Source organism: Hyla sarda, chromosome 9, assembly GCF_029499605.1.
Source record: "Hyla sarda isolate aHylSar1 chromosome 9, aHylSar1.hap1, whole genome shotgun sequence".
In the NCBI taxonomy this organism is placed as follows: Eukaryota; Metazoa; Chordata; class Amphibia; order Anura; family Hylidae; genus Hyla; species Hyla sarda.
Window position 1 is genome coordinate 153,991,532 of NC_079197.1, and position 22,001 is coordinate 154,013,532.

The 22,001-nt window shown below is 49.5% G+C and overlaps 1 protein-coding gene across 1 annotated transcript; it reads left to right on the forward strand.

The window, feature by feature from the left end:
• Positions 1 to 9,719: 9,719 nt before the first annotated feature.
• Positions 9,720 to 10,679, forward strand: LOC130291941 (olfactory receptor 6B1-like). Its single transcript, XM_056541370.1, has one exon. The coding sequence runs from the start codon at positions 9,720 to 9,722 to the stop codon at positions 10,677 to 10,679; it is 960 nt and encodes a 319-aa protein (XP_056397345.1).
• Positions 10,680 to 22,001: the final 11,322 nt, after the last annotated feature.

Consider the following 22,001-nt stretch of genomic DNA (forward strand, 5'->3'; position numbering starts at 1 on the left):
CTATCTCATATCTATCTATCTATATATCTATCTATGTAATATCTTTCTATCTCCTATCTGTCTATCTATCTATCTATCTATCTATCTATCTATCTCATATCTTTCTATCTCCTATCTATCTATCTTTCTATCTATCTCCTATCTATCTATCTATCTTATATCTATCTCCTATCTATCTATCTATCTATCTATCTATCTATCTATCTATTTATCTATCTATCTTATATCTATCTCATATCTATCTATCTATCTATCTATCTATCTATCTCATGTCTATCTATCTATCTATCTCATATCTATCTCATATCTATCTATCTATCTCCTATCTTTCTATCTATCTCATATCTATCTATCTATCTATCTATCTCATATCTATCTATCTATCTATCTATCTATCTATCTATCTATCTATCTATCTCATATCTATCTATCTCTCTCCTCTCTCTCTCTCTCTCTCTCTCTCTCATATCTAACTGTTGACTATAATGCTCCAATATAGGTAAAAAAAGAGAAAACATTTTATTCCATTAATATGCGAAGAGCAGTTTCAATTTTCTCCAGAGTCTCTTGAAAAAGACTCTGTAGAGAGTGAAAATGTCGCTGCACATGCCTGATGTTCTCTTTCTGTGGGGCATCTCACCTCTATTATCTCTATTATAACAATTGCATCCTTTAGAATCTGAACTTTTTGTGATCCATTTTGAATTAGTTCCACCCCAACACCTGTACACTGAACAACCCTGAGGCAATAGCAGGGCTGAGCACTCTGTATCCCAGTGAAGTGAACAGGAGCAGGGACACTTGTCTTTGATAGGAATCCTTGCTCCTGTGCCTACTTTGCATGGAAAACTGCAGGGCAGTTTGGCACTTCCAAATTAGGATTTGATTCTGAAACAAATCTGACAGATCCTTAAAAGTGAGTTAAAAATGAGTTGCAGGTTTTAACTTGTAACTTAAAGGGGTACTCCGGTGCTTAGACATCTTATCCCCTATTCCCTGATCGAGGGAGTCCCGCCGCTGGGGACCCCGTTTGTAATCAGTCCTGATTACTGGCGACTACAGGGCGGCGTGTGACGTCACTCTCCCGCCCCCCGTGTGATGTCACGCTCCGCCCCTCAATGCAAGCCTACAGGAGGGGGCGTGACAGCTATCACGCCCCCTCCCGTAGGCTTGCATTGAGCGTGACATCACACGGGGGCTGGGGCGTGACGTCACACGCCGCCCGCCCTGTAGTCGCCGGTAATCAGTCCCGGAGCGTACACGCTTCGGGGACTGATTACAAACGGGGTGCCACATGCAAGATCACGGGGGTCCCCAGCGGTGGGACTCCCTCGATCAGGCATCTTATCCCCTATCCTTTGGATAGGGGATAAGATGTCTAAGCACCGGAGTACCCCTTTAAGTGGATGGATGGAATAGCACAGTACACATATTAACTCTATTAGGGGTGTATGAAGTGGCCTCAGGACTTAAGCTTGCTTCATAATAGGTGGTCCCTGGCTGATTTTCAAAGCTCGGGCCCATTGCTTATAGCTGGCATGTGGCGATTACATTTTTTTAAATAAATAAAAAATAGAATAGAAAGCGTTTAAAAAGTCTGTCCTATGCCAAATTGGTTCATAATTAAAAAATGTAATTTAAAGGGTACCTCTCATCAAAAAAACTTTTGATATATTATAGATTAATGTATGCAGAATAACTTTACAATTGCATGTTATTAAAAAATATGCTTCTTTCTATTTAATTTTCCACTTTCTATTTAATTTCTAGAAATGACCACTAGGGGTCTCCCTACCAGTCCTGGCAGCAAGCATTTCAGACTGGAGTCCTAAACACTACGAGCTGCCAGTCTGTTTTGTTCACAAAGGAGAACAATCAGAGCTGCCAGTCTGCTTTGTTCACAGCCTGTTTGGCTGTGAACAAAGCAGGCTGGCAGCTCTGAGTGTTTAGGACTCCAGCATGAGTCAGAAATGCTTGCTGACAGGACTGATCGGGAAAAATACAATAGAAATGTCACGATGCCGGCTGGCAGGTAGTGGATCCTCTGTGCCAGAGAGGGATTGGCGTGGACCGTGCTAGTGGACCGGTTCTAAGCCACTACTGGTTTTCACCAGAGCCCGCCGCAAAGCGGGATGGTCTTGCTGCGGCGGTAGTGACCAGGTCGTATCCACTAGCAACGGCTCACCTCTCTGGCTGCTGAAGATAGGCGCGGTACAAGGGAGTAGGCAGAAGCAAGGTCGGACGTAGCAGAAGGTCGGGGCAGGCAGCAAGGATCGTAGTCAGGGGCAACGGCAGAAGGTCTGGAAACACAGGCAAGGAACACACAAGGAACGCTTTCACTGGCACTAAGGCAACAAGATCCGGCAAGGGAGTGCAAGGGAAGTGAGGTAATATAGGGAAGTGCACAGGTGATTACCCTAATTGGAACCACTGCGCCAATCAGCGGCGCAGTGGCCCTTTAAATCGCAGAGACCCGGCGCGCGCGCGCCCTAGGGAGCGGGGCCGCGCGCGCCGGGACAGAACAGACGGGGAGCGAGTCAGGTAGGGGAGCCGGGGTGCGCATCGCGAGCGGGCGCTACCCGCATCGCGAATCGCATCCCGGCTGGCAGCGGGATCGCAGCGCCCCGGGTCAGAGGACGTGACCGGAGCGCTGCAGCGGAGAGAGTGAAGCGAGCGCTCCGGGGAGGAGCGGGGACCCGGAGCGCTCGGCGTAACAGTACCCCCCCCCTTGGGTCTCCCCCTCTTCTTGGAGCCTGAGAACCTGAGGAGCAGACTTTTGTCAAGGATGTTGTCCTCAGGTTCCCAGGATCTCTCTTCAGGACCACAACCCTCCCAGTCTACTAAAAAAAAATTTTTCCCTCTGACCTTTTTGGCAGCCAAAATTTCCTTGACCGAGAAGACGTCCGAGGAGCCGGAAACAGGAGTGGGAGGAACAGATTTGGGAGAAAAACGGTTGAGGATGAGTGGTTTGAGAAGAGAGACGTGAAAGGCATTAGGGATACGAAGAGAAGGAGGAAGAAGAAGTTTATAAGAGACAGGATTAATTTGACACAAAATTTTGAAAGGACCAAGATAGCGTGGTCCCAACTTGTAGCTAGGGACACGGAAGCGGACATATTTAGCGGAGAGCCATACCTTGTCTCCAGGGGAAAAAACGGGGGGAGCTCTTCTTTTCTTATCCGCGAACCTCTTCATGCGTGAAGAAGCCTGTAAGAGAGAATTTTGGGTCTCTCTCCATATAATGGAAAGGTCACGAGAAATTTCATCCACAGCGGGCAGACCAGAGGGCAAGGGGGTAGGGAGGGGGGGAAGAGGGTGACGGCCGTACACCACGAAAAATGGGGATTTGGAGGAAGATTCAGAGACCCTGAAGTTATACGAGAATTCGGCCCATGGAAGGAGATCTGCCCAGTCATCCTGGCGGGAGGAAACAAAATGTCGCAAATAATCACCCAAGATCTGGTTAATTCTTTCTACTTGTCCATTGGACTGGGGATGATATGCAGAGGAAAAATTTAATTTAATCTTGAGTTGTTTACAGAGAGCCCTCCAGAATTTAGACACGAATTGGACACCTCTATCCGAGACAATCTGCGTAGGCAACCCGTGAAGACGAAAAATGTGTACAAAAAATTGTTTAGCCAACTGAGGCGCAGAAGGAAGACCAGGAAGAGGGATGAAATGTGCCATTTTGGAGAATCGATCAACGACCACCCAAATAACAGTGTTGCCACGGGAAGGGGGTAAATCAGTAATAAAATCCATACCAATCAGAGACCAAGGCTGTTCGGGGACAGGCAGAGGATGAAGAAAACCAGCGGGCTTCTGGCGAGGAGTCTTATCCCGGGCACAGATAGTGCAGGCTCGCACAAAGTCCCCAACATCCGTCTCCAGAGTCGGCCACCAATAGAAGCGGGAGATGAGTTGCACAGATTTCTTGATGCCCGCATGACCTGCGAGATGGGAGGAGTGACCCCATTTGAGGATTCCGAGGCGTTGGCGTGGAGAAACAAAGGTCTTCCCTGGAGGAGTCTGCCTGATGGAGGCAGGAGAAGTGGAGATCAGGCAGTCAGGTGGAATGATGTGTTGCGGAGGGAGATCAACTTCTGAGGCATCCGAGGAACGAGAGAGAGCATCGGCCCTAATGTTCTTATCGGCAGGACGAAAGTGAATCTCAAAATTAAATCGGGCAAAGAACAGAGACCACCGGGCCTGGCGAGGATTCAGCCGTTGGGCAGACTGGAGGTAGGAGAGGTTCTTGTGGTCGGTGTAGATAATAACAGGAGAACTTGATCCCTCCAGCAGATGCCTCCATTCCTCAAGTGCTAATTTAATGGCTAGAAGCTCTCGATCCCCGATGGAGTAGTTCCTCTCCGCTGGAGAGAAGGTCCTAGAGAAAAAACCACAAGTGACAGCATGCCCGGAAGAATTTTTTTGTAGAAGAACAGCTCCAGCTCCCACTGAGGAGGCATCAACCTCCAATAGGAAGGGTTTGGAAGGGTCAGGTCTGGAGAGGACGGGAGCCGAAGAAAAGGCAGACTTGAGTCGTTTAAAGGCGTCTTCTGCTTGAGGAGGCCAGGACTTGGGATCAGCACTTTTTTTGGTTAAAGCCACGATAGGAGCCACAATGGTAGAAAAATGTGGAATAAATTGCCTGTAATAATTGGCGAACCCCAAAAAGCGTTGGATAGCACGGAGTCCGGAGGGGCGTGGCCAATCTAAGACGGCAGAGAGTTTGTCTGGATCCATCTGTAGTCCCTGGCCAGAGACCAAATATCCTAGAAAAGGAAGAGATTGGCATTCAAACAGACATTTCTCAATTTTGGCATAGAGTTGGTTGTCACGAAGTCTCTGAAGAACCATACGGACATGCTGGCGGTGTTCTTCTAGATTGGCAGAAAAAATTAGGATATCGTCCAGATATACAACAACACAGGAGTATAACAGATCACGAAAAATTTCATTGACAAAGTCTTGGAAGACGGCAGGGGCGTTGCACAGTCCAAAGGGCATGACCAGATACTCAAAGTGTCCATCTCTGGTGTTAAATGCCGTTTTCCACTCGTCCCCCTCTCTGATGCGGATGAGGTTATAGGCGCCTCTTAAGTCCAATTTAGTGAAGATGTGGGCACCTTGGAGGCGATCAAAGAGTTCAGAGATGAGGGGTAAGGGGTAGCGGTTCTTAACCGTGATTTTATTAAGACCGCGGTAGTCAATGCAAGGACGTAGGGAGCCATCTTTTTTGGACACAAAGAAAAATCCGGCTCCGGCAGGAGAGGAGGATTTACGGATAAAGCCCTTCTTTAGATTCTCCTGGACGTATTCGGACATGGCAAGAGTCTCTGGGGCAGAGAGAGGATAAATTCTGCCCCGGGGTGGAGTAGTGCCCGGGAGGAGGTCGATAGGGCAATCATAAGGCCTGTGAGGAGGTAGTGTCTCAGCTTGTTTTTTGCAGAAAACATCCGCGAAGTCCATATAGGCCTTAGGGAGACCGGTTACTGGAGGAACCACAGAGTTACGGCAAGGGTTACTGGGAACCGGTTTTAGACAGTTCTTGGAACAAGAGGACCCCCAACTCTTGATCTCCCCAGTGGACCAATCCAGGGTAGGGGAATGAAGTTGAAGCCAGGGAAGTCCAAGGAGAATTTCCGAGGTGCAATTGGGGAGGACCAAAAGTTCAATCCTCTCATGATGAGATCCGATGCTCATAAGAAGGGGCTCCGTGCGGAAACGTATGGTACAGTCCAATCTTTCATTATTTACACAATTGATGTAGAGGGGTCTGGCGAGACTGGTCACCGGGATGTTGAACCTGTTGACGAGAGAGGCCAAAATAAAATTTCCTGCAGATCCAGAGTCCAAGAAGGCCACAGCAGGGAAGGAGAAGGCAGAGGCAGACATCCGCACAGGCACAGTAAGACGTGGAGAAGCAGAGTAGACATCAAGGACTGTCTCACCTTTGTGCGGAGTCAGCGTACGTCTTTCCAGGCGGGGAGGACGGATAGGACAATCCCTCAGGAAGTGTTCGGTACTAGCACAGTACAGGCAGAGGTTCTCCATACGGCGTCGTGTCCTCTCTTGAGGTGTCAGGCGAGACCGGTCGACCTGCATAGCCTCCACGGCGGGAGGCACAGGAACAGATTGCAGGGGACCAGAGGAGAGAGGAGCCGAGGAGACGAAACGCCTCGTGCGAACAGAGTCCATATCTTGGCGGAGTTCCTGGCGCCTTTCAGAAAAACGCATGTCAATGCGAGTGGCTAGGTGAATGAGTTCATGTAGATTAGCAGGGATTTCTCGTGCGGCCAGAACATCTTTAATGTTGCTGGATAGGCCTTTTTTGAAGGTCGCGCAGAGGGCCTCATTATTCCAGGACAATTCTGAAGCAAGTGTACGGAATTGTACGGCATACTCGCCAACGGAAGAATTACCCTGGACCAGGTTCAACAGGGCAGTCTCAGCAGAAGAGGCTCGGGCAGGTTCCTCAAAGACACTTCGGATTTCCGAGAAGAAGGAGTGTACAGAGGCAGTGACGGGGTCATTGCGGTCCCAGAGCGGTGTGGCCCATGACAGGGCTTTTCCGGACAGAAGACTGACTACGAAAGCCACCTTAGACCTTTCAGTGGGAAACAGGTCCGACATCATCTCCAGATGCAGGGAACATTGGGAAAGAAAGCCACGGCAAAACTTAGAGTCCCCATCAAATTTATCCGGCAAGGATAGGCGTAGCCCAGGAGCGGCCACTCGCTGCGGAGGAGGTGCAGGAGCTGGCGGAGGAGATGACTGCTGAAGCTGTGGTAGTAACTGTTGTAGCATAACGGTCAGTTGAGACAGCTGTTGGCCTTGTTGCGCTATCTGTTGTGACTGCTGGGCGACCACCGTGGTGAGGTCAGCGACAACTGGCAGAGGAACTTCAGCGGGATCCATGGCCGGATCTACTGTCACGATGCCGGCTGGCAGGTAGTGGATCCTCTGTGCCAGAGAGGGATTGGCGTGGACCGTGCTAGTGGACCGGTTCTAAGCCACTACTGGTTTTCACCAGAGCCCGCCGCAAAGCGGGATGGTCTTGCTGCGGCGGTAGTGACCAGGTCGTATCCACTAGCAACGGCTCACCTCTCTGGCTGCTGAAGATAGGCGCGGTACAAGGGAGTAGGCAGAAGCAAGGTCGGACGTAGCAGAAGGTCGGGGCAGGCAGCAAGGATCGTAGTCAGGGGCAACGGCAGAAGGTCTGGAAACACAGGCAAGGAACACACAAGGAACGCTTTCACTGGCACTAAGGCAACAAGATCCGGCAAGGGAGTGCAAGGGAAGTGAGGTAATATAGGGAAGTGCACAGGTGATTACCCTAATTGGAACCACTGCGCCAATCAGCGGCGCAGTGGCCCTTTAAATCGCAGAGACCCGGCGCGCGCGCGCCCTAGGGAGCGGGGCCGCGCGCGCCGGGACAGAACAGACGGGGAGCGAGTCAGGTAGGGGAGCCGGGGTGCGCATCGCGAGCGGGCGCTACCCGCATCGCGAATCGCATCCCGGCTGGCAGCGGGATCGCAGCGCCCCGGGTCAGAGGACGTGACCGGAGCGCTGCAGCGGAGAGAGTGAAGCGAGCGCTCCGGGGAGGAGCGGGGACCCGGAGCGCTCGGCGTAACAAGAAAGAAGCCTATTTTTCATTAACATGCTATTGGAAAGTTATTCAACATTCATTAATCTAAAATATATCAAAAGTTTATTTGATGAGAGGTACCCTTTAACAACTTTGTGTGTGTTTTTGGCGGGGCTAAACGGCATACATTTGCTAAATGGCATTTTTTTCTGTACTAATTTGTTACCAAGACAGACCAATTTGGCATAGGACCGATTTTTTTTTTCAGTTTTATCCTACAATGTTTTTCTAGATTTTTTCAGAATATTTTATAAAATAAAAAATAAAAAAAGAAGTCATTACAAAGTACAATTAGTGCCACAAATTAACAAGCCCTCGTATGGCTATGTAGATTGGAAAATAAAAGAGAGAAAAAAAACAAAACATAATTCTTAAACATTAAAATTGGTCTGGTCCTGAAGAGTTTAAACATGATGCAGGCATAGTAAAAAATATTTACGGCAAATGTAATAGCACAAAATGAAAAGTGCATAAAAAACGGACATATTTTCTACTTAGACATGGCTTCCCAGCTTTGATTTTTCATTTGAAAGTAGTAAATACAACCTAATAACATTTAACAGGTTGGCGGGAGACATTTTTGCAGGCATTCCTGTCTACAGTGATCCCTCAACTTACAATGGCCTAAACATACAATTGTCTTTTCTGGACCATTGTAACTTGAAACCAGACTCAACATACAATGCTATGGAATCTGCGAAACGTGTCAATGGCTGGGAGAACCAACCAATCAGAATGGATATTTCATGCACTGACTGGTGTCTGGTAGCGCCCCCTACAGTACAGGGAGGTATTACATGTTCTGTACTCTTTACCTGTGCCAGGGTTAGCTTCTTTTTTGGGCATCCGGTGAGGGCGGCTCCATTTTCCTTTTTTTAGGACATTGAGTGTTCTGTACAGGACCCTGAAGAAGCTTCTGTCCTCTACATAAACCAGTGTTTCCCAAAGAGGTTGCCTCCAGCTGTTGCAAAACTACAACTCCCAGCATGCCCGGACAGCCATTGGCTGTCCGGGCATGCTGGGAGTTGTAGTTTTGCAACATCTGGAGGCACCTTGGTAGGGAAACACTGAAATAGACAGTGATTACAGCTCCCAGCAGATCTTTCTTACTTTTAAATGTAAGGATTTGCTTTATCTATATTAGTTATCTACTTATTTATCTTTAATAGTGTTGCTCGCGAATATTCGCAATGCGAATTTTATTCGCGAATATAGCACTATATATTTGCAATGACGAATATTCGTGTTTTTTTTTTTTATTAATTTTTTTTCTTCACAGTACACATCACAGTGATCACCCCTCTCTGCTTCCAGCTTGTGTGGTATAAAGAAGGCTCCAATACTGTGTTAGACTGGTGTGCGAATTTTCGCATATGCGAAAAGTAGCATATGCAAATTTTCGCACATTTGAATTTTCGCATATGCTAATTTTTATATAAGCAAATTTTCCCATATGCGAATTATTTTGTGAATTGTCGCATATGCGAAAAATATGCTGCGCATATTATGAATATGCAAATTTAGCGAATATATGACGAATATTCGTCCATATATTCGCGAAATATCGCGAATTCGAATATGGCCTATGCCGCTCAACACTAATCTTTAATCCTCACTTTTTCCTATTTTTGGATTACATTTTGGTGGATTCAGAACCAATTACCAGGTTTCCATAGAGTTCTGGTCTCAACATACAATGGTTTCAACATACAATGGTCGTCCTGGAACCGATTAATATTGTAACTTGAGGGACCCCTGTACTTAGGACATTGTCCTAGAAGAAGCTGCAGTAAAAGTCAGGGTCAGGCTATGAGCAGAAGGGACTGGGCACCATTGAAATGGCAATGGCAGTGGCCATGGCTGGTAAGTATGACGTATTTTTTAGCCCTGGCCACTTTCTAGGCAAACATGACTTTTTCATGCGTTACTGGAGTTGCCTCTAAACAATTGCACCGGAGCTAAAGCCAAGTATATTTTATATAAATTCAACAATTTAATGGTTTTGTGTTATTTGATCTTTTTAATAGAAAAAATGTTAACTATTTTGTGTAAAATATGGTTTAATATGTGGACACGAACGCTAACAAATGAGACGGCTGTAACTGAATTTCTGCTTTTGGGATTTTCGCTATTAAAAAACACCAGATTCTGCCTTTTTATTATTATATCCTTTATTTATTTTGTCACCGTTATGGCCAATGTATTTATTGTTATCATTGTAAAAACCGAGAGAAGTCTTCATAAGCCCATGTACTTTCTTATTGGTGGACTCTCCTTTATAGAGATCTGGTATCCTTCGGTAACTGTTCCTAGACTCATTTGGTCTCTTAAAACAAGAGAACAATCCATTTCTTGGCTCGGCTGTATGATGCAGTTTTACTTTCACTTTTCTCTTGGTGCCACAGAAATGTTTCTGCTGACCGCCATGGCCTATGACCGATATGTGGCCATCTGTAATCCACTACACTATTGGAGCATCATGAGTACCAGGGTTTGCTTTATACTTATAACCGGATCCTGGGTTAGCGGCTTTACGTCTATTCTTGGCCCATGTCTACAGATCTCAAGCCTTACGTATTGTGGCGCAAACCAACTTGACCATTACTATTGTGACCTTGGCCCATTACTCAAGGTCTCTTGCTCTGACACATCAAGCGTTGAAAAGCTGTTTTTCTGCCTGACCTTGTTTATAATTGTAGGTTGTTTTCTATTAATTATTTTGTCTTATATATGTATCATCCGGACAACCATGATGTTACCAACAGCACAAGGGCGGAGGAAGGCATTCTCAACCTTTGCCTCGCACTTAATGGTTGTATTACTATTTTATGGCCCCATTATATTCATGTTCGTCCGACCCAGTACTGGTGGTCACTTACACCTGAATAAAATGGTTTCTGTTGTCCCATCCATAGTGACTCCTCTTCTGAATCCCACCATTTATACCCTACGGAATCAGGAAGTCATAAATGCCATGAAGAAAACCGCTATAAAAATTAACGTTTTCCATGGATTGTGTTTATAATATATTAGTTATATACTTGGACTATATTTACAAATGCATATATTAAACATGTACACAGGGTTGGAGATAAATAAAGACAGTCATTCTTTACTTAAATTAAGGGGGTACTCCACTGGAAAACATTTACTCCAAATTAATTATTATTCTTATTTTATTAAAATGCAGAAGCCAATATAGTTAAAGGGGTACTCTGGTGGAAAACAAATGTTTTAAAATCAAATGGTGCCAGAAAGTTATACAGATTTATAAATTACTTCTATTAGAAAATCTAAATCCTTCCAGTACTTATCAGCTGCTGTATGATCCACAGGAATCTCTCTTCATTTTGAATTTTCTTTCTGTTTACCACAGTGCTCTCTGCTGACACCTCTGTCCATGTCAGGAACTGCCCAGAGCAGGAACAAATCTCCATAGCAAACCTCTACTGCTCTGGACAGATCCTGACACAGACAGAGGTGTCAGCAGAGAGCACTTCCTGTAGTCCTGAGCAGTTTGGTGTGCAGCTCATTTGGGTGTGTCTCTTTGTGTGTGCTCCAGAGACTTCCAGCAGACCAGAGCAGGTGTTTCATCAGCCTCCCCAGGAGTGTGGCAGCCTCCTCGGGAGAGCCTCCCTGCATGGCATCCCTGGCCTCCACCTCCCGTTCTTCAAGGCTGGCGGGGGGTGGAGAGCAAATAGCAACAGCCATTCCGGCCGGGGGGAGAAGATCTGGCAGAGTCTGCAGCAATGCAGGCTCTGCACCCCCGGCAACGGTTGCCAGCCAGAGGACTGGTGAGAGAAAAGCAAGAAGGAGAAGTGTGGAGTTGTGGGCAGAGAGAGGGCCCAAGGAGTCCAGCGCCACCTACTGTTCCTGCATGGCCGCGCGGTTTGCTGAATATGATCGCTGTGGCAAGGAGCTGAAGTTGGCCAGACAAGATCTGCAAGGGGCTCAGAATCTGGTGAACACTGCGCCCAAAAAGAGCAGACCAGAGCTAAGAAGAAAGATCTCAGCACTGAAGGCTGAGATTGTGCAGCTGGAGGAGAGGAGAGCAGAGATCTTGGAGGGGAGCGGTCTCTTCAAGGAGAAGCTTCAGAACAACAACCGGTTTGCCGCCATGAAATCCCCAGGTAAGGTGGAGGTGGATGATGGGGAGAGTAGTGGCGGTGAAGAAAGTGTGGATGGTGAAGGCATAAAGAAGAAGGAGGAGGAGAATGTGGGAGAAAGAGCACAAGTGGTGGAAATGGATGTCTTGCCTGTAGCTACTCCCTATAACACCCAGGACAGCTACATAGAGCCAGCCCAGGTGGCGCTTCCATTAAGTGAGAGCGAGGAGGATGAACTGGAGAGTGAGGCTGGGGGATTACTGAGGGCGATTGTTATGCAGGAGTCCCCAGCCCACCTCCAGAACTTTACCTTTTGAGATTACCAGTTCGATGATGTGGCAGTAAAGCGTAAGAAGCAGAATACTCAGGAGACAGTAAAGTACATGTTTGTCCCTTTCCAGCAGTCAGGGCCAGCTGCAAAGCTGGTTCAGGCTGCTGGGCCCCCCAGACTGCCAGACTCCGTTTCTGTAGTGGAACGGAGCCAGCATGGGGGGTACAGCATGGCGTCAGAAAAGGCTGCGGACGCAATAGCTGTAAAGCACACCCATCCTGCCGGTAGGGAGGGGAAGGATGGGCTCATGGTGGGCAGCTCTGGCACTGCAGGGCCGCCCCAGGGTGGTGGGGGGCGTGTCCCAGTGCCAGAGGCGAGTTTTGCTGCTGTGTGCTCGGGGGCGGTTCCCCGAGAACTGTGGGCATTACTGGCGCTGCGGGGCACTCCCCTGTGAGGGGGGGGAAGTGTCCGGGCACCGGTGGCGGAGAGCGGAGTGTCTGTGTGCTCGGGGGGCGGTCCCCTGAGTACTGTGTGTTCTGTGGGTGCTGCGGGGCACTCCTCTGTTAGGGGGGGGAGTGTCCGGGCACCGATATCCCCTGCAGAGCCTGTGTGGTTAGGCAAACCAAGCGCTGTGGGAGGAGCTGGGGTGCGCTTTGAGGGGCAGCCCCAGACTCAGGAGGTGTCATCGCATATGAAGGAGGAGTCATCAGTGTCGACCCCGGCAGCAGCAGCATCGACCCCAGCACAGAAAACCATAATAAAACCAGCAGTACTACAGGTCCCAGCCAGCCCAGAATCCATTAGGCAGGAAAAGAGTGGAGGATGTGGGAATGCTGAGTGTAGTAGAGCTGTGGATGTGAGGAGTGTAAGTGGAGTGAATGATGGTGGGAGTAGTAGAGGTAAGAATGGGAAGTCTGGTATGGATGGGAATAAAGATGGGAGTAGTGGTGTGAGTGGCTGTACTGATGGGTCTGGGTCTGGTCCGGCTGCCCCCCCCTGTAGTGACTGCTCCTAGAAGTTATGCTAATGTCGCTGCCGGGGGTTCAGGGGGGTCCCCGTCTCCGGCCGGCTCTGGAGGCCACTTGCAACAGCGCCTCCTGGAGGCTCTGCCTAGGGGCGACAGGTCGATCCAGGTAGAGGGGAGGGGTGAGGTCGACCTGTCTTTCTGGATAGAGAGGCACGGTTTGGGGGCTTTCCGAGAGCAGAATGGGGAGGTGGTCTGGTCCCTCCCGACAACCAGGCAGGACAATAACCGTAGGAATGTGGTCCGTCTGATTTGGAGGGGCGAGGATGCGTGCCCGCCTCGTGCTAAAGTGGTTGAGCTCCTCCTCCAGATGGAATTCAGGGCATGTGACATCTTTGCCCTGATCCACCCCTACGGTTCGTCTGAGTTTGATGTCAGTTTCGTTCGGCCAGAGGGTCTCGAACTCTTCTGGTCAAACTACGAAGTGGCAAAAAACGAGCCCGGCTGGCGGGAGTTCGCCGTAAAGGCGATTTCCCGTCAGAATGCTGTCAAGAAGGTGACAGTTTTGACCCGTAACGAGTCACTTTCTTGTTATGATATCATGACCTGGCTCGGACGGTATGGGGATGTGACGGACATGCCCAAGAAAAACTTGGATGAGCACGGGATCTGGTCCGGGGCCTGGACGTTTTCCATCAAACTCAAGCATTCAGGGAGTACGGTTGCCCACATTCCGTCAGCCGCCTTCCTTGGACGTCATAGGATCCAGGTCTTCTACCAGGGGCAGCCTAAGGTCTGTCACAGGTGTGGCAGCCCCACCCACTTTAGCGCAGCCTGTACTGTGCAGGTCTGCGCTTTGTGTGGTGGGGTGGGTCATCTGGCCGCATCCTGTCGGCAGATCCGGTGCCACCTGTGTGGTGTCCTCGGACACCCTTTCAGCCGTTGTCCTAGCGCCTTCGCCCATGCAGCGGCCGCTCCAGCTGAGGGGAGCTGTGAAGTTGCCTCGGCTTGGGAGGGTACGGGCAGGGATGGGGGCGCAACAGGGCTAGTGAGGAGGAAAAAGGGCCCTGCCAAACTAAGGCGGGAGGAAAATCGTAGAAGGAGTAGGGAGCTGGAGAGTGCCCAGGTGGCAGGGGTAGCTTCAGTCCCTGCTCCTGAAACTGGCCCTGTAACTGCTGAAGCCCTGGTGGAGAATGTGCTGGATGAGGAGATCAGGAGACTTCACAGAGAGGAAAGCAATATGGCCGACCCTTCCGATTCCTCCCACTATGAAAGTGTGGATGAGGAGAGTGGGGTGAGGCCCAAAAAGAAAGAAAAGGGCAAAAGGAAAGGGAGAAAGAAGAGGTCAGAGCCCTCTGAAGCTCCTGGTACTACGGGCCAGGTCCAAAGCGGAAGCCTGGCTGCCCCCCCTCTGATTGACCTGTCAAACCGGTACCTCGTCCTCGATACCATCTCCTCCCCCTCCTTGGAGGGGGAAGGTGAGGGCGGGGTGCCTCGGGAGAAAGAGCCTCTGGGGGGAACTGGGCCCTGTCCTGTCGAGGCACCTTCCTCAGAGGGCAGGGCTAGACCGGGGCCGGACGGACACGGGGACTTGATGGACCAATCGGAGTCTAAAAAAAGATGTAAGAGTGGTCCTGCCCTTTCGTCGTCTTCGGGGGATGAGGGGGCTAAAAAGAAGGGGAAAAAGAAATAAAGGGTGAGGCCATCTAACTCAATCACCCTGTATGGCGTCACTCACCCCATTGACGCTGGCATCTATTAATTGTGCCAGCATAAAGTCGGATACGGCTAGATTTGCAGCCTTTGATTTTCTCGGCCGTGTTGAAGCTGACATTTTGTATCTGCAGGAGACCAGGTTGTCAGATCTAGCCTCCCTGGTAAAAGCCAGGAGAGAGTGGAGGCGCGGCCCCTCCCACTGGTCTCTTGCGGCTGAGTCGTATAGTGGGGTGGCGGTCCTTTTTACCGCTCCTGTTGAATGCCGACGGGTTATTGAATTACAAATGGGGAGGTGCCTGATCTTAGATGTCTTCATGAAGGGACAAGAACTCCGGCTCATTAACATCTATGCCCCGCAAACTAAGCGGGGCCGTAAAGATCTCTTCATGAGGATTAAGCCCTTTCTTTTTACGAGTCGGCAGGTGATCTTTGGAGGGGACTTCAATAATGTCACAAGGTCCCAAGATAGGAGAGGCTCCAATGGTCCGCTGACTTGCGATAGTGTGGCACTGATTAGCATAACTAGAGAAGCTCGCCTAGAGGATGCCCACATCCGGAGCCCCTCGGGCCACGCGGGTTTCACTTATCATCAAGGTAGTCGCAGGTCTAGAATAGATAGGTTTTATTTGAAGGAGGAAGCCGTCTCTTCCGCAGTGTCCGTGGTTGAGGTGGAGTTCTCCGATCACTGTATGATTTTGTTTTCCCTGAATGTTTCAGAGACCCCCCGGATGGGAAAAGGTTATTGGAAGCTGAATTCCTCCCTCCTGGAGGAAGCGGAGGTAAGACAGTCCCTTGAGGATTTTCTTCAGAGTCAGGTACCTTTACTGGATCTTTGTAGTAATAAGCTGGAGTGGTGGGAGATATTCAAGAAGCGGGTTGCGGGGTTCTTCCGCCAGCTCTCGAGCCTCAGGTCCCTGAACAGGTATCGCTTGTATCAGGGTCTGAGGAGGAAACTCGAGCTTCTCGTCTCGACTGGAGGTAGCCGAGAGGATATCTCCAGAGTGAAATCCTTGCTGATGAGGTGTCAGTACGATAGGCACGCATCTTTGGTTTTTGAGAGGGATTTCGGGAAGTACCGCTCGCCCGACCCTTACAGAAACTGTAAGATGTCAGTGAGTAGTAAAGTCATTTCAGGACTGATTGATAGTACGGGATCTCTGAATCGGTCCAGATCAGGGATCTTGGAGGTCGTCAGATCCTTCTACTCGCACCTCTTGGGAAGGAAGGATCTAGATCGAGGCAGGATGTCGGCTTTCCTGGCTGAAACCATTCCTGAGCCAGGGGTAGACCCCTCTCTTGTTGTTTTGGCAGAAGAAATCAGGGAAGAGGAAGTGAGACTGGCGATCGAGGGGCTTGCCCCTAAGAAGTCGCCAGGTCCGGATGGCTTAACATCCGAGTGGTACAGGACCTTTAAGGAGTCTTTAGCTCCCCTCTTGACTGAGGTATTCAATGAGTGTCTCTCCTCGGGCACTCTGCCGAAGTCAATGAGGAGGTCAGCCCTGATTCTTCTCTCAAAGGGTAAAGATCCCAGCCGAATTGAGAATTGGAGGCCCATAGCTCTTCTCAAAACAGACAGGAAGCTTCTGGCCAAGATACTGTTTAATCGGCTGGTGAAGTTTGCACCCCGGCTCCTTTCGGGGACTCAGCACTGCTCTGTTCCAGGCCGAAGCACCTTAAGTGCTGTCCTTAGTGTCAGGGAGGCAGTGGAGCGGAGTAGTGCGGGTTTCTGGAAGGGGTACTTGCTGTCCCTGGATCAGGCCAAGGCGTTTGATCGGGTGAACCACGAGTACCTCTGGTCCGTCCTCCTGAGATATGGCTTACCGAGTACTTTTGTTAATTGGCTTAAGATCTTGTAGTTGTCCTTTGAGCAACTGGGTTGTCCTTTGAGCCCGCTTTTATACGTGTTCGCAATCGATCCCTTCGTCCGGAGGGTAGATTGTGGGCCGTTGGCGGGAGTCGGGATGAGTCTGGCGGAGCTGGATGTCACCCAGAGAGTGGTGGCGTACGCTGACGATGTCACTATTTTCTTCTCCTCACAGGAGGAGGTCGATGTGGTGATGTCGGAGGTGGACCGCTACTCGGAGGCATCCGGGTCTAAGATCAACCGGCATAAGTGTGAGAGTCTCTGGCTGGGAGGGGGGGATCCCACGTTTGATCTCCCGGACACCCTTCCAGGGCCCCAAGAATCAGCAAAAGTCTTAGGCATCACATTCGGCCAGGATGATTATCCCACAAAAAACTGGGATGGTAAGCTCCAGGATGCCGCTCAGAAGGTGGACCAGTGGAAGGGTTGGTCTATGACCCTCAGGGAAAGGGTACACCTGATCAAATCGTACCTGCTCCCCTTGTTTATCTATCTGGGCAGCGTATGTATCTTGCCAGAGGCTTACTACACTAGGATCTACAGCCTGTTTTTCCAACTGTTATGGGGGAACAGGATGAACCTAGTCAAGAGGGAGGTTACGTACCACATGAGGAGACTAGGGGGTTTATCTATGGTAAACCCTGTGGTGCTCTTTACGAACACCTTCTTGAAAGCCAACATCGCAAACCTCTGGAAAGAGAGGGCTCCTCCGTGGGTACTCTCCTGCAGGGAATGGTTTCGGCCTTTCTTCCAGGAATGGGAGAGAGGAGGGCGAGTGAAGGACCTCTGCACGCCCCATGGATATCTTCCGTCTCATGCTACCCCGACTCTGAAGGCGATACGTCGGTGGGGTCTGGGAGTGTGGGAGATCAGGACCCAGTCAAGGCAGTTCCTTGACAAACGGGTTCTGTTGACCCATTTCCAGAAGCCTCTGGCGCTCAGGGACTGCCCAGGTCGGGATCTGAGGGTGGGGTTGTACCTTTTAAACATGAAAAGGATCCCCCAGAAGTTTTGGGACTTGGCCTGGCGCTGCTTTCAGGGGAAGCTATATGTAAGGGACAACCTGAAGTGCAGGAACTCTGATGACCGGGGATGTCCCCGAGAAGAGTGCGGGGACACGCTGGAAAGCATGGACCACTTCCTGCTTCATTGTCCCTTTAATATAGGGGTTTACAACAGGGTGGGCGCTTCCATCGGCTGGAGTCAACTTGCCGGCCTAACCTATCCGGAGTGGGCTTATGGGGCATTCAGGAACCTGGGTGGCCGAGATCGGGGCACTTTATTCTTAGTTAGTTTAGTGGTTAGGTACGACACGTGGAACGCACGGTGTTTAGTGTCGACCCAACAGAAAATCCTCTCCGAGGTGGAGGTCTGTAGGAATATCACCGGTGACCTCGGGAAGATCAGGTCTTTGTAGTATGGCAGTCTTGGTACCAGTAGGGCTTCTCTCCTGTGGAGAGGTTTTTCTTTTGATGTGCCCTAGGTACTAGACCTTTTTAGGTAGAGTACCTTTATTTTGTTTAGGGGCAGTGTTATAGGGATAGTGATAGGGTGAGAGCAGGGTCAGTTTTAATGGAGGGATAGAATTAAGGAAAATTGTAGGGGGGAGTTAGGGAAAGAGTTTAAAATTATTTTGATGTATCAAGTCTGCCATCCCTCTTCCTGGTGATGGGTTAATGCATGCACACGCTAGCTTTTTGTTTTGTTTTAAGCTGATATGGTATGAAGGGCTTACAGGCGACCAAACTTGGGCCTAAGGTAGCTTTGGTTCAGTGTGTATATGTTAGTGTGTATAAGTTTGTGTGTAAGTTGGTTGGGAGGAGTGCTAGGTGGGGAGGGTGTATTTGTGGGTGGTGGTGTTTTGCTTTTCTTTTGGGGACCTGACATGGGTCAGTTAGGGACAGGACTTTGTGTAAGAACGGTATGGACTCTGACCCATGTGCAGGAGGGGTGGTGTGGGAGAGGGTACAGTTTTAGTGTAGGGATTTTGGTAAGGTTTTCTATTGTTTTTGTAGGTTTTCTTTAGTGTATATATATTTATTTTTAGTTAAATACTATATTATTATGTTCATGTGATTTTGTATGTATATTGTTTATATATTGTTTTCATTTTGTTTCTATATTACAGCATTACAGTAGTCATGGCAGTCGGACCAGTTATTATGTTACGTGGTTTACTTGATTTTATCATGTTGTTACGTTGTTTATTTTAGTAAAAAATTGTTTTTTTATTTTTTATTTTTTATTTTTTTTTATTTATTTTTTTTGTAGCCAGGTTGTGCTAAATTTTATGTTTATGTTTATATTTTGCTAAGCCAAGTTGTGCTTTTGTATTTTTATTTTTTTATTTTTTATTTTTATTTTTATTTTATATATTTTTTTATTTATTTATTTATTTATTTTTTTTTTTTTTTGTGTTTCCCGAATATGGATGGTTTTGAGTTGTAGCCAGGTAGTGCTGAATTTTATTTTCACATTTTGATAAGCCAAGCGCTATTTTTATGTTCATTTTTGGTATGCGTGTGAGTGTGGTTCGGTTAGGTGGGTTGGCATATTTTAGGTTTTTGTAAAGCTGGGCTGGCCGGTTAGGCAGGGTTTTGTTTTTGTTCTTTGGTACCAGTGTATTTCTTATTTATGTTATAGCTGGTTAAGCTTGTTTTGTGTTTTTGTATAAGTTTTGTACTTTTATAATAAAAAAAAGAGTGTCAGCAGAGAGCACATCCTGTAGTACAGAGTAGTTCAGTGTGCAGCTCATTCGGGTGTGTCTCTTTGTGTGCTCCAGAGACTTCCAGCAGACCAGAGCAGGTGATTCATCAGCCTCCCCGGGAGTGTGGCAGCCTCCACGGGAGAGCCTCCCTGCATGGCATCCCTGGCCTCCACCTCCTGTTCTTCAAGACTGGCGGGGGTGGAGAGCAAACAGCAATATCCATTCTGGCCCAGGAGAGAAGATCTGGCAGAGTCTGCAGTAATGCAGGCTCTGTTCCCCCGGCAACGGTTGCCAGCCAGAAGTCTGGTGGAAGGAAGGCAAGGAGGAAAAGCTTGGAAATGTGGGCTGAGAGAGGGCCCAAGGAATCAAGCGCAATATACTGCTCCCGCATGGCCGCACGGTTTGCGGAATATGACCAGTGCGGCAAGGAGATGAGGATGGCCAGAGAACCTGGTGAACACAGCATCTAAAAAGAATAGGCCAGAGCTGAAAAAGAGGATTACGGCTCTGAAGAGTGAGATTGCAAAGCTGGAGGAGAGGAGAGCAGAGATACTTGAGGGGAGCGTTCTCTTTAAGGAGAAGCTGGTGAATGGAGACCTGTTTGCTGCCATGAAATCCCCAGGTAAGGTGGAGGTGGATGATGGGGAGAGTAGTGGCGGTGAAGAAATTGAGGATGGTGGTGAAGGTGTAAAGCAGGAGGAGGAGAAGGTGGAAGAAAATTCACAAGTGGTGGAGATGGATGCTGTGCCTGTAGCTACTCACTGTGACACCCAGGACAGCTACATCGGGCCAGCACAGGTGGCACTACCATCAAGCGATAGTGAGGAGGAGGATGTGGCGAGTGAGAATTTCAGAATTCCAGAATTTCACCTTTGGATCCGACCAGTGTGAGAATGTGGTGGTGAAACGTAAAGCAAAGAAACAAAAGACACCCGAAACAGTGCAGTACGTTTTTATTCCTTTCCAGCAGTCTTTGCCAGCTGCAAAGCTGGTTCAGGCTGCTGGGTCCCCCAGACTGCCAGACTCTGTTTCTGTGGTGGAACGGAGCCAGCATGGGGGATACAGCATGGCGTCAGAAAAGGCTGCGGAAGCCATAGATATGAAGCCCACCCATCCTGCCAGTAGGGAGGGACAGGATGGGCTCATGGTGGGCAGTGGCGGGGCAAGCTATGCTACCGTGTGCTTGGGGGGGCGGTTCCCCGAGTGCTGTGGGCATTACGGCACTGCGGGGCACTCCCCTGTGAGGGTGGGGGAGTGTCCAGGCGCCAGTGAAAGAGAGTGGTAGGTCTGTGTGCTCGGGGGGCGGTCCTCCGAGTACTGTGTCTTCTGTGGGTGCTGCGGGGCACTCCTCTGTAGGGGAGTGTCCGGGAGAAGGCATCATCCACAGAGCCCGTGCAGTCGGGCAAAGCAGGTGCTGGCGCTGTGGGAGGAGCTGGAGATGCAGCCCCAGACTCCGGAAGTGACTTCAGCCAAGGAGAAGGAACTATCAGCATCGGCCCCGGCAGCTAAGCCAGCAAAGAAAAGTGTAATAAAACCTACAACACTACAAGTCCCAGCCAGCCCAGAATCTGTTAGTCAGGATAAGAGAGCAGGATGTGAGAATGAGTGTGGAAGTGTTGTGGATGAGAGGAGTGTCAGTGGAGTGAATGATGGTGGGAGTAGTTGTGGTATGAATGGGAGCTCCTAGGAGCTATGCTAATGTCACTGCTGGGGGTTCAGGGGGGTCTCCGTCTCCGTCCGGCCCTGGGGGCCATTTGCAACAGCGCCTCCTGGAGGCTCTACGCAGGGGTGACAGGTCGATCCAGGTAGAGGGAAGGGGTGAGGTCGACCTGTCTTTCTGGATAGAGAGGCACCGTTTGGGGGCTTTCCGAGAGCGTAATGGGGAGGTGGTCTGGTCCCTCCAGACACACGGGCAGGACAATAACTGTAGGAATGTGGTCCGTCTGATTTGGAGGGGCGAGGATGCATGCCCACCTCGCGCTAAAGTGGTTGAGCTCCTCCTTCAGATGGAATTCAGGGCGAGTGACATCTTTGCCCTAATTCACCCCTACGGTTCATCTGAGTTTTACGTCAGTTTCGTTCGGCCAGAGGGTCTTGAACTCTTCTGGTCAAACTACGAAGTGGCGAAGAATGAGCCCGGCTGGCGGGATTTTGCCGTAAAGGCGATTTCCCATCAGAACTCTGTAAAGAAAGTGACCATTTTGACCGGTAACGAGTCGCTTTCTTGTTATGACATCATGACCTGGCTAGGACGGTATGGGGATGTGACGGACATGCCCAAGAAAAACTTTGATGAGCACGGGATCTGGTCTGGGGCCTGGACGTTTTCCGTAAACTCAAGCGTTCAGGGAGTACGGTTGCCCACATTCCGTCAGCCGCCTTCCTTGGATGTGATAGGATCCAGGTCTTCTACCAGGGGCAACCTAAGGTCTGTCACAGGTGTGGCAGCCCCACCCACTTTAGCGCAGCCTGTATTGTGCAGGTTTGCGCTTTGTGTGGTGGGGTGGGTCATCTGGCCGCATCCTGTCGGTACATCCGGTGCCACCTGTGTGGTGTCCTTGGACACCCTTTCAGCCGTTGTCCTAGCGCCTTCGCCCGTGCAGCGGCCGCTCCAGCTGAGGAGAGCTGTGAAGTTGCCTCGGCTGGGGAGGGTACGGGCAGGAATGGAGGTGCAACAGGGCTAGTGAGGAGGAAAAAGGGCCTTCCAAACTAAGGCGGG